General features: G+C 49.7%; 1 protein-coding gene across 2 annotated transcripts; it reads right to left on the reverse strand.

The window, feature by feature from the left end:
- Nucleotides 1-149: 149 nt before the first annotated feature.
- SLC51B (SLC51 subunit beta) lies at nt 150-8,037 on the reverse strand. Of its 2 annotated transcripts, XM_063346875.1 has the most exons (7): nt 7,899-8,037; nt 6,775-6,831; nt 4,110-4,210; nt 2,704-3,078; nt 2,257-2,400; nt 1,325-1,415; nt 150-491 (listed from the first exon to the last, which is right to left on the reverse strand). In XM_063346875.1, exons 3-7 carry the CDS (start codon nt 4,147-4,149, stop codon nt 269-271), a joined length of 873 nt encoding a protein of 290 aa, XP_063202945.1. In that variant the 5' UTR covers nt 4,150-4,210; nt 6,775-6,831; nt 7,899-8,037; the 3' UTR covers nt 150-268. The 2 variants fall into 2 exon arrangements, with proteins under 2 accessions (XP_063202945.1, XP_063202946.1); XM_063346876.1 differs by lacking the exon at nt 6,775-6,831 and having other exon boundaries at nt 7,899-8,035.
- Between the last annotated feature and the right edge of the window lie 4,129 nt (nt 8,038-12,166).

The following is a 12,166-nucleotide window of genomic DNA, read 5'->3' on the forward strand; positions in this document are numbered from 1 at the left end:
GGTGGCGGCTGAGGGAGGGGGCGAAGCCGCACGGGAGAGAAGGCCGGAGGAGCCCAGCGCCGCGGGTAAAGACCAGCTGGGAGCTGAAACGGGGGAGGCACGGGTTTGCCTCGAGCCCGGAGCCGCTTCTGCAGGTGCGGCTCTGCTGCTTTCTTTTTTTTTCTCTCTTGTTTCCCCAGGCTGAACTGCATTTTTAAACTTCCGTCATTACGAATTGAGACATTCTGATACATTCCTTAGGGCCTAAATGGTTTGACTTCAGCTGCCGTTATATGGTGGCATCCTCAGACCTCTCTGCATACAGAGACGTGACGGTCCCATCCTTCCACTGGACCACCACTTCTCCTGATCTCTGATCTTGGGGCACCGGCTCCTGCTTTTGCGGCTCGGCCAGGCTGTATTCCTGCACGGACATCAGGGCTTGTTTGGCTTCCAGCTCAGCCTCCTGGACGGTTTGCTCTGCTTCTCTATACATGTGGATCTTCCTTTTCCTGCAGGGAAGGCATAAGAAGGAAACGCGGAGTGAAGCAGGAAGCCCAGCCCGTGTCTGGGAGCAGGCATCTACCCCCGGTGGTGGTTACATCCATCTCTTGGCACCTCAGCCCTGGGAACATCAGCTGCCTACGGGCAAACCCCGCCAGCTGCACTGTGTCATGTAAGTGCTCTGAAGTGTTTGAGTGCTCACAGCCACGGGGTTTACACTTGGAGAACACATAGCACCCAAAGAGAGGAGGTAACACCCAGCAAGGCATCATTCAAATGAGAGCGTGGCTGACTTGGAACGTCAGCTCTTTTTCTCTCATTTAAAGGAGAAAGCGCTGACCCAGATGTAAGTTTTCTTGCTGTAGAAGACAGCGAGCTGCTCCTCAGCTGCAGGGCTGTTGTGCAGCAGCATGGCCCCAGGGAACATCGTGGGAACACAGATGGGGAGAGGCTGGGGAGTCCTGCTCCAGACCCCCTATATGCCCCCGTACTTACGGGAGAGCACCTCACGCCACACATTTAATGCCACTTCCCTCCCAACAGCCCCCTTGGGCTGGGCAGAGCTGTTGCAGACGCTTTACTGGTGAGGACAGAGGGCCTGGAGAAGTGGCTTGTTCCAAGCGACACACGAGGAGAGCAGGGAGTCAGGCAAGGTTTGACAATGAAGCGCGATTCAAAGGGAGTTTACCTTTGCTCTTCTCCCCATCACTCGGGGCTTGTTCCTGCCCTTTGTCTCAGCACACTGCCCTGCCCTGCCCTGCCAAACCCCCGCGTCTGTCTGCATGGGCGGATCTCAGCGCATCACTACACACCAAAAAGCTCCCAATTTTTCCTGACTCACCTGTTTCGCACAACGTTAATGGACAGGAGCAGAAGACCCAAAATCATGGCCACGAAGGAAAGCGCAAGGATGGAGTAATTCCACGTTGATGCTGGGGGAAAGCACAGAGAGGCAGCGTTAGCGTGCACAGGGCAGTGTGGCCAGCAGAGCCCGGCCAGGCATTTTCTGAGGGTCCCCAGCTCAGAGTGCCACGGCTCGGCTGTAGGATGAGGGCAGAGGTGCTGCCACAGCTCCCAGAGCAGAGCACCCAGGTCATATTTTTGGGGATAATCTCAGCCAACTCTCCCTCCCGGGGAACGAGACTTACTTAAACAACTGCTTTCTGCCTCTCCCAGCCCCCCGCCTCAGGCTCTGTATCTCACATCTGCCTCGCATGGCTTTTCATCCTTGCCCGAGAGCTGTGAGCGGCTGTCCCCGCGGGTGGGAGTAAGGCCGAGAGCGGCAGCATCCCACCATGAGCACCCCTAGAAGGGCCCCTCCGCTCTGCAGCTTTTCTCTCTGCTGCCACACTCAGGCAGGTAGATTTTGCCCTCGAACACAGGCTGGGGTGTGCAGCACAGATGGCAGCAGATGCTCCGTCCTTGATTTCTGTGGCTTTGAAGTTGAATCTCAGGGTGCTGACCTGCTCAAATCGATCTGCTTCCTCCACCCTGCCAAAATCACCGGTCATCCCAGACCTTTGCTCTCCTGGCGGGCTATGCCTGGAAAGAGGCTGAACCCCCCTCTGGGAGGAGGCATTATCTCAGCAAAGCCTCACGCTGGTCCTCACCCATGGTCACCTTCTTCTGGAGGTGAGACTGAGGGTTTGTGTATCTGGGGTGAAGCACTTCCTCGGGTAATTCCCTTGGGCACCTCAATCAGGCAGGAGGGTTAACAGCCAAGGACTGTGTATCTATTTCAACTCTCAAGCCAGGAAGGTCAACGGGACTTACGGTCTTCTCTGCGGAAGAACCAGAGCAGCTCCTCCAGCTTTACTTGATCTATACCCAGCGCAAGGGTCACGTTGCCTGTTGTGGGGTCATACATGTGTGTGCTGGCAAGCGCTGCAGTGAAGTACCTGTCTTGCTCTGCCTCAGCTGTGGAGGAAAAGAGCAGAAAGATTAAATGATCGCTCACTGCAATACTTCGGGCCAGAAATGGCCTTCCCGTCGGCTCCCAGGGTTGCCCAGCATGTCCCTCCAAGCAGGCAGAATGCAGCCATGAGGGCACAGCCTTATCTCATGCACCGAGAAGTGGAAAGCCTTTCTGGCTCACACTGCAGATCCCACTACGGTGGGGCATGCAGAGTTGGAAAGACCCCGGGACGCCGGCTGCACCTTTCCATATTCCCCGGCAGCGCGGGGGTGTGTGTCACCGCTCCCTGGGCATGTGGCACTTACCTGCTTTCTCCTCACAGACGCTCCTGTTTGCAACGTCTTGCCATTGGGCCTTGAGGCCTCTCACGTTATTGAGAGCGACTCCTTTCTTGTTTGCCACCAGGTAGCCCTGGCTGCTACCCAGAGGAGAGAGCAGCGAATTCGAGCAGTCCCAGCTCATGTAGCCCGTGCTGCCGCAGAGACTCGTCTGCACTCTGTCGGCCTCCGCCACGGAGAGGCAGCTCTGCGTGCCATGATTCATCAAAGAATCGCCTTGCCAAGACCAGTCCTGGAAATCTGACTCTGGATTACAGTCCTCCAGCAGTAAACTCCCATCCATCGGGCTGGCTTGTAAACACAGCTTGACTTTAGCATTTTTCATCAGAAAGGCTTCAGTGTCTGCAAAGAAACGAGCACATGAGCGTGGCCATCCCCTAAACATAGGACATATATGCACACAGAATGTCCAGGGCAGATGGGAATGACACCAATTCTGGAACTGTGAGATCCGTGTAGGGCAAAAGGCATTCGAGAGGCAAACGGCCTTCAGTCCAGCTTCTCTCTGCCAGGGCTGCTGGGCTCATAGCTGAACTTTCCCTAAACCGCGCTTCTCAGCAAATACAGCTCAAGCGCATCCTTTTGGGTGGGTGCTGGGAAGCTCAGCTCAACTTGCCCTTGCAACTAGTGCTGAGCTCTGAAGCTGTATCTGTAGCTGTTCCCTGGAGAAGAGATGACGGTAGGCTCCTCTCCTAGACTTGAGCTCTGCTGGGCCCCTTGGCGTCCTGGCCAGCCTGGCCACGCTTAGTCCCTTCCTGCCATTCCTGGGAGGTGAGCGGCTGCTCTCTCGGTTTGTTCCAAGCAGCAGAGGAGGCTCAGACCCTTTGGTGAGCCCCTTTGCTGGCTTCTGCTTTGTCTCTGGGGACAGGCACCTTGATGTCCTGCTTCAGCTGGATGAACTAGGAACTGCCTCCAATGTCTCTGTTTCTGGGGAACCAGAGGTGGAAGGGTTTGGGACTCAGGTCTTTCCAGTTTGGCTGTTTAACCTTAAAGTGTCAGCTGGAACATCCCTCTGCACAGCAAAGGTGCAGAAAGTCCCAAAATACATTGACATTGGGGAAAAAAAATCAAATGTCTGTGATTCAAGTGTCTTTCTTCGTGTCAAAGAGATTGCAACAGGTCTTTAATGCATGCATTTGCCATAATACCATCTGTACGTGTTTGCCCTTGGCGAGCGAGGCATTCAGAAGGTCATACAACAATGCTGGAAACTCTCGCATGTGTACATGCAAGCTCCCGAGAGCCTGCCCTGTAGACAATGTCTTGTTGTAACCCCTGCTGAGCCTGGTGTGGGTGAGAGCCCGTGAAGAGGCACAGCCTCAGCATGTGTGACCTATTCACCCACGTTATTACCCTCCAAGCCAAGACTCTACCTTGCAGCAGGAAAAATGGGATGATCCAGAAGAACTTCATATTTGCATGTGCAGCTGGGACAGATCACGCCTTCACCAGTGTGCCTTCAGTGCACAGATTCCTGGGAATGAGAGAGAGATGAGAGGTAAGAGGTAACCCCGCGACGTCCTCTGCTAGCTCCCACTGTGCAGTGCCACTGGTTCTGCCGGTGGGACCCTTGAAGTTATACGAGTCATTAATCAGAGGGATGGAGACAGCAGGCCAGCATGTTTCTCCTCCAGTTTCTACAGCAGATGAAAGGAGACAAAACCACAAGCAGAAGTGATGAAGTGAACAACTCTGCACTCACACCGATTCCCCTCCCTGCTCCAGCTCTGTATTCAGAGAGGGGACCTGATGTACCCCTGCAGCTGTGTCACCTGTTTTCTTCCGTGGATGTGAGTCTGAGCTGCCAGGACAGGGTGCAAACACCCCGTGAAGCCTTTGAGGCAACAGCAGAGCGGGTCTGGCATGAGGCCTGCTGCCTGGGGTGGGACCCCTCACTAGGTGACCCTGTGCAGATGTGAGCCTGGCTGCTGGGAGCCAGTCCCTCCCCAACAAACCTCGCTGCTTCCCTCCCTGCTCCCCTGCCATGATCCTTAGAGAACGTACTCTGTGGACAGTGACTACCTGCTGCCACTCCACAGATGGCAGAATAAGGGCATGGAGATGAGAAAGCAGAGGGCTCAGCTCCAAGAGGAGGAAAAGCTGACTTGGCACTGAGGCAAAGGTATCTCCCATCCCTCCGGGAAGCAGAAAGCTCATCCTTGACCTTTAGTCCCTCATTTGTCAGTGGCATCAATCCAGTTTTTATGGCTTCTTGTCCAACTCGGTTCTTCAGCCTCCTTTGGAGGGACCTGATCTGAACAGAGGGCTTTCCCGACAGTCCACTGCGAGTTAGCTGGAGATGATCAGGTGGCTCTCCCCAGGCCACGGCTCAGCCACTGCTCACTGGCCTCATCTGAACGGTCACTCACTCAGAGGTGAATGACACCACAACACACGTGCATCCCTCAGACACGCTGGCCCCATAGGCCATTAATTATTATATGAAGACTCAGACTTTTACGACTGTGTGATACTCTTAACTTTTACCCGCCTTTGTAGTGTGGCCTGGCACTGTCTGAAACTGCTCCCTGGAAATTGCTCATGAGCTCGTTCCACCGTGCCAGGCGTGTCAACAACGCTGCTGCTGACTCCTCAGGGAAGCATTTGTCCTATCGGTTATAGACCTAATGATTGCTACTATTTTCCCCCCCCCTTCTCAATGTCTTCACAATTCAAAGTTCACATTTTATAGCCAACCAGGCATGCAGGCTTGCTCCCTGCTGCCAGAAAACCACCTGGTAGCAATTTTTTGAGGACAGGACTCCGAAGTATGTGGTCCACTTTGACTCTGTATTTCAGAAAATACTGGCAAAGCTGCTCCCCGCAGTTAGGTATGCCAATTACCCTACCGTCCAGGTAAGCTTTAGCTTATTCACATGGATCGCTCCTCAGAAAGGAGGAAATAAAGTCTTGGTGCCAATGAAATCCAGTTATAAGACTGCTACACCCTAATAAAACGTGCCACTCGAATGTGTTAAATCTTGCTGTGCAAGGCTTCTGTCTAATCATTTGCTGGAACAGGAATATTTGACATGCATGTTGCTGATTTTCTCCTAAGGTGTTTCATAACTTGTGGGACACCTCCTGGTGTCCGCACTAAAGCTCCCATGCACAGCAGGGATGCTTAGAAAGCTGCTAAAAGTATTTCACTACTTCATAAAGTCCTCAGCATCACCAAATCTCTCCCAGGCATGGGAGGCCAGAACGCCTCAGGTATAATACTGTGGTGGAATGGATATTTATCATGCTTTAACAGGAAATTTATATTAAAGACTCTAAGGAAACTCCCTGTTATTTTAAAGATCTTTTACATCTACATCAAACTGGCCAAAGAAGTTTAGAAGTTTAATTCATCAAAGCTATAAACCAAAGTGTTCTCAGGCCAGTGTATCTACCCCAGAAGAGAGCCTGAGCAGGATCTAGAACACTGCCCACACCACCAGTTTCCCCAGTAAGGAAACAGTGAGTCCTACAATTGGGCTGGACACACTCTGGAGAGTTTGGATCTTCCAGCCTGAAAGAGGGATTCTTAAAGTTCATCTCCTCCAGCTTCCCCCGCACAGCTGCTCTGCCCCTCTGCCCACATCCCGGCGCGGGCGAGCACCGCTCCATCGAACCAGCTGAGGGAGTGTGGGTGACGTCTTCTCTCTGCTCCCCTGTCCGCACGTCTCAGCAGTCACTCTGGCTGCAGTTGGATGGGGACGAGCCCTTAGACCCAGGCCTTAGACAACTCTAAGCTGTGGACTTTGGTCTCCTAGCCCTCTGAAGACACCCCAGACCCTTCTGAGGTTGCTTCCCAGCTTGGGTACAACACGGGAAGGTCAAATGAGAGAGAAAGCTCGCGCATTTTATGCTTGTATGGAAGGAGGTAGAAAGAACAAAGAAGTCAGCATCTCTCAAGGAAACATTTTACCTGTGTTATTTTTAGTTTATACCTGAACAATTTTGTAATTTCTTTCTTTTTGCAAATGGGATTTTCACATCAAAAACTGCAAAATTTATAAGCTGTGTATACTTCAGGAACAAAGAGTCACTCGCCAATGCTGTCCCAAACCCTCTTGTTCAAAATCAGGATCTGTGGACTCTGGTGGCATCCTATGAAATATCAAGAAAGTACAGAAAAATGGAAAGTGACTGCTTTTTGTTCTACATATCGATGCCAGCACTTAAGTGGTAAAATCCTTCCTCGTGATGGAAGACTTTGGAGATATGAGACCTACCACTTGCACAAGGCAGAACTGAGGGGTCGGTGCTCTAAAAGTTGGCATAACCCAGCGAGGGGCCTGTCCCATGTGGAAACACGCACGTCCCCAGCTGCACGTGGACTCTTTCCAGCCAGGACACAGCACGCGGTGCTGTGAAACCACCACGTGCTCTGTATGTTGGTTTTTATCAGGTCCAATACTCAAGGCTCCTTACCAAGCCAGATGTTGCCCTCACTCTGCAGATGAGAAGTCTTAAGATACTTACTACACTGATTAAGTAGCGATGGGGGAAAAAAAAAGTCTTCTGGAAAGACCATCAAGTATAGCTTCTGTTAAGATGATAAAGTCCCTCCGGATACTCTACTCGCTACACAATATGGGGCAATGCACTTATAATGTCCCAGTCTGTAAAACAGTCTCCTCCCGTCAGACTCTCTGGCTGGTGGTTATCTTATCTTAACCGATTGTGTTAAAATGTGCCAGTTATTCCAAATATATTATAAAAGTGGGATGCCCTATCTTTGCGATTCATACAGGATACACAACGGCACACCACGGAGGTACAAATGGATGGGTTGGTTTATAAAGGTACATTAAGGACCAAGTTCAATTAAAGAACACAAGAAAAATGTTTAATATTTAAAATACTAACACAAGAAGGCAGTCTGTACCGTCTTTTAACCTTTGAAAAGTCAAAAGTTAAAGAGCAAATCTGAGTTATATTAAATATTTTCCTTTGGCTGCTTTCCAGGCTGTTTATATGCAGGAGTTATCCCAGCCTGCTTCTAACTTGCCATTCAGTCTCTGCTTAAACAAGCCATACAGACTTTGCTTAAAATTTCCAAGGATCCGAGCTTTCTGACTGAAATAAGTAAATAAGCCTTTTCTTTAGAGATAGCTATAAATTAACCCGCCAGCTAGTGCACCAGGAATGTCCGTTAATCTCTGCTAACTCACCAGAAACACGCAGTTCCCAGCAGAAAGGAAGCTACATTTCTTCTTTAAGCCCCGCTGTCTGAAGACGTCTCCTCCGAGCACCCGTCAGCGACTTACGACGGCAACAGGATTGCTTTTCCTCCTACTCTCGGTATGCTACGCGCTGTGATTCATTCTGCTCCTGAGTCATGTGTGAAGGCCAGTCCAACAGGTGAGGTTCACTCCAGCCCCTGAAAAAAAAAAAAAACACACCTCTTTAGTGGGTCCATTTACAGTACGAGGTGAATGACCTTTTCCGAAAGAACGAACCTTAGGAACTGCCAGCTTATTTGCTCAAGCTATTGGCATAATGACTATTAAAAGAGCATGCCGAGTAGAATGACACTCAGTAATAAGTTACCCTGGGGTTAAAATAAAAGATAATGTTCACTCTGCCTGTCTCGGTCCTCATTGCATAAAGGAAGTATGTCCTGATAAAGCAGATATTAGCCCTTTTTTTTTTTAGTGAATGGTCATTCTAAGGCTCTCAGAGCATCTTACAAGAGTGACCGACTTCGCAGGCAAAAGACATATGAGATTTTGCTATCCCTGTCTCACAGGTACTGGCCACAGCTGGATAAGTCAATAGCCTGCTAAGAGATTTTGCAGCATCAAAAGGCTGATGGGCTGTCTTTTTGTGCCAGCCACATTTGGAAAGGAGGATTCCTCCTCCCTGAACTACCTGATCCACGGATGGAGCTGCATCCCACAAAGCAAGCTAGATAGCTCTCAGTGATGGGCTTGGAGTACACAGCTAGCATTGGTTAGCTTAAGCTTAACGGGAGATGGGCACAGTCTCCACGTTTGTCCTGTTCTCGGTGTTTTCCAGCTTGAAATGGATGTTTTCCTGGCAACAGGACACGAGGTAATGGGCACAAACTTGAGCATAGGAAGTTCCACCTAAGCATGAGAAGGAACTTCTTTACTTTGGGGGTGGCAGAGCCCTGGCACAGGCTGCCCAGAGAGGTGGTGGAGTCTCCGTCTCTGGAGATATTCAAATCCCGCCTGGACGTGTTCCTGTCCAGCCTGCACTGGGTGACCCTGCTCTGGCAGGGGGGTTGGACTAGATGATCTCCAGAGGTCCCTTCCAACCCCTACCATCCTGTGATTCTGTGAAATAAAGTGTCTTTGGCACACTGAAGCCATGTTGCAGTGTGATTAACCTTTTGAATCCCACCTCATATCCGATTCAGAGCTTCCTCTGGCTGCCCTTGTGAAATTTCACCCCGCAGACAAGCATACTCCCCGAACAGAGACGTTTTACTGTTCAGCGTCAGCCTGGCAGGGATCTGATGGGAGCTCTCGTTCAGAAATGCATCCTCCGGGGAACAAGAGCTCCTCTCTGCTGGGGGAGGAGGGTCGAGCTGGGACATCACACCACACTGTAAATTGTGCCATCCTTCCTCCGCATTTCAAGTTGGATCATTTAAAAAGTGCTACCACACTAGGGAACGCTTTTTGACAGTGTCCTTGGGACCCCTTCCATCGCCAGGGAAGGGGTACAGTGACCGGCCAACAAGCAGTCCCACAAGCTACACAATCCTCTGGCTCACTGCCTTCGAGGACGGCACAAAGAAAATGCCTGGCCCATGTAGTGCTATTTCTGAGTAGAGGGATGGAGATGCTAACCGTGGTGAAGAGGTGGCTCTAACTACAGAAGGGTGATTGCAAAGTCCTTTTCATCCCAGGTTGCAACATGGCTTGATTTATGTATCTGTAGTTTAATTAAAAATGATAATAATTTCCCCAGCTGCTGTGTGGAAGCCGGGCACAATGCTGTAACCCACATTTCCCTCAACTGAACCTCTAAAAGCAGGCAAAGAAACCTGATCGGAGGAGCCAGAGTGCCTGCAGCCCCTGGGAAGTGACAGGCAGCTCCGCAGCAGCCGTTTGGGTGCCATCCTGCTTTTGGGCTGTTTGCAGACGAGATGTCCGACAGCCCCCCCTCGTACGGGACACCCCCAACGCCCTCCTGCAGCCCTTGCAAGTCTCATGTCCCACGGCTAGTGGTGATGCGATGGGCTTCCCCCGCTCACCTCCCTGGCGCGGAGTGGGACAGGGACAAGCCTTAGTGCACCAGCACTACTCCACACACAACACCCCCCAAAAAGTAGTGTTGGGATGCAGGCAGGTGGCCGAGATGCCTCTAGGACTCAGCATGATGAACATGGAAATAAAACCAGTTTCCCACAGGCTAGAGTTGGCCCTTGTGCCCAGTAATCCTCTCCTTCTCCAGAGGTCCGCAAACACACTCAGGAGCAATCTCTTCAGCAATGGCTGTGAGTGTTTTATTTCATATTTCCCTTGACAACGTTGGCACCCTTTAACGGGAGATATCTTTTTACTTCTTGGAGACACTCTCAGTGTCTTTGGCTAGGAAGCAAAGTGGAGATAAGACGTTGATTTGTGTTCTGCTTCCTCCTCGGGTTTGTCTTCACTACTCTTCGGAAGAACTTGTCTGACCTTGGCATTTCAATTTTGCTTATCTTTTTTGATCCTTTCTGTGTCTTTGACCCGAAATGCCTGGTTACAGAATAACTAAACATTCAGCGTTCGCTTTTTTTTTACCATGTACAAAAGCAGAGTTCAAATGCAGCAGGAAAGCAAGATTTGTGAGCTTTTTTATTTTTTTTTTCCTGAAACAATCAGATCGTTGCTTTCATTTTGCTGGAAAAATTTACACCAAAATAAATCTTCAAGCAAAATTCATGTACACTGTGTCCAAGGCGTAATACTAGATAATAGTGTAATCTCTTCGAACAGTACAGTCGTATCAGCACTGGGGATGAATTACTTGGCAGTACGGACACTGGAGTGAATTTAAGTCCACTTCATAAACTCACTACAAATGAAACATTAGTTACTTCATGCGTAAGTCTGGCAAAAACTCAGCACAGAGTTTCAATATTTCCAGGAGCCTTAACTACTGGCAGAACTGAGAATCCCTCTCCAGGGTTTCAGCCCCCTGAGAAGCAGCAGGTGAAGCTCCGCACACAGTGCAGACCGTGTGAAATAAACCGTAGAAATTAACACCAAGCAGCAGGCGGATGCCAGCTTCGAATTCCCAGCTTTTGGGCGATGTTTGGGCCATCCAAGCACTCACGGTAGGTCCCTGGCCTTTCTGAAGTGCTGGTGATAAATCCAGGGTTTCACCCAAGACCTCAGAGAGCTGGTGTTCTCCTGCACGACACAGGACATCTCCTTCCAGCAATCGCGCTGGCTGCTTCTGGAAACCACGAGCATTTTTCAGCATCTGAGATATTACATGGTCAAATTTTTTTCAGCATCTGAGATAAGCGGTCAAATTACAACGCTGTGTGGATCTTTTGGCGCCTGTTACCCATAACTGCCTGCAATCACTTAGTTATTGTGCAATGACTAATTGTTCCCTGTTCACCAGCTCCATACTATTTATGATAAGACCAGCTGCTCGCCTGCCCTTCTTCCCCATCTGCCTTCCAAGATGAACTACGCTGGTTGCTTTCATCTCTTCTCGAGCAGAAGCCATTCCTTCATCCTCGTTATCCTCTCGTTTAACTTTTTATTTTTTTACTGTATCCTTTCATCTATGCACCCTGAGAAGAGGCGGCAGGAATCGAAGGGTGTCCTAATTGTGACTAAACTGAGGATTTTCAGGGGGCTCCTCAGGTAGTAAGAGAATAAGTTTTCTGGAACAATTGAATTTTACATACTGATTCTCAGCCAGGAAATTACCTCTGTATTTAGCGGTGTATTCTCCTTTTCTCAGGGTGCAGGAATACAGGCACCTCTGTTAGGATGGCCTGACTAATATTATTTTTTTTAACCTATAACAGCACTTTCTCATTAGTTTTCCTTTGTTTCTACCGCTGGAGATGGTGGCATCTTCCATGTCAGAGAAGAAAGCCCTAACGATGGGCAAAACAGATGTGAAAAAGGGAATGAATACGCAAAGTGCCTCTTAGCATGGCATAAAATTTCACTTTCCTTAGCAATCCTTCCCTCGCATACCCGTCTGACATAAATTCTGTCACCCATTTTCCAAGTAATTTGCATGTTTTTACTGGCATATAGGAAACGTTTCCAGATTCTCACATTCCGTGTTTTAGAAATTCCTAGTGTCAAAGACTGTAGGATACACTGTGATTTAGATGCGTGGGGAATCTGTGTATGTAATCTACATTAAACAACAAGCTACGCAAATAAACCATCTTCCCATGGGGGAAAAGACTGTCTTGGTGGAACGATAAAATATTTTCATTCTTATGTTA

Source organism: Chroicocephalus ridibundus, chromosome 9 (genome assembly GCF_963924245.1).
Source record: "Chroicocephalus ridibundus chromosome 9, bChrRid1.1, whole genome shotgun sequence".
Taxonomy (NCBI): Eukaryota; Metazoa; Chordata; class Aves; order Charadriiformes; family Laridae; genus Chroicocephalus; species Chroicocephalus ridibundus.

Bases quoted from the DNA above. Each gene is read 5' to 3' on its own strand.
- SLC51B (XM_063346875.1), bottom strand. From the start codon at position 4,149: ATGAAGTTCTTCTGGATCATCCCATTTTTCCTGCTGCAAG. The intron at 3,079-4,109 runs GTAGAGTCTTGG...GTTTCTTTGCAG, and splicing joins CCCATTTTTCCTGCTGCAAG to ACACTGAAGCCTTTCTGATG. The intron at 492-1,324 runs GTGAGTCAGGAA...CCTTCCCTGCAG, and splicing joins ATTAACGTTGTGCGAAACAG to GAAAAGGAAGATCCACATGT.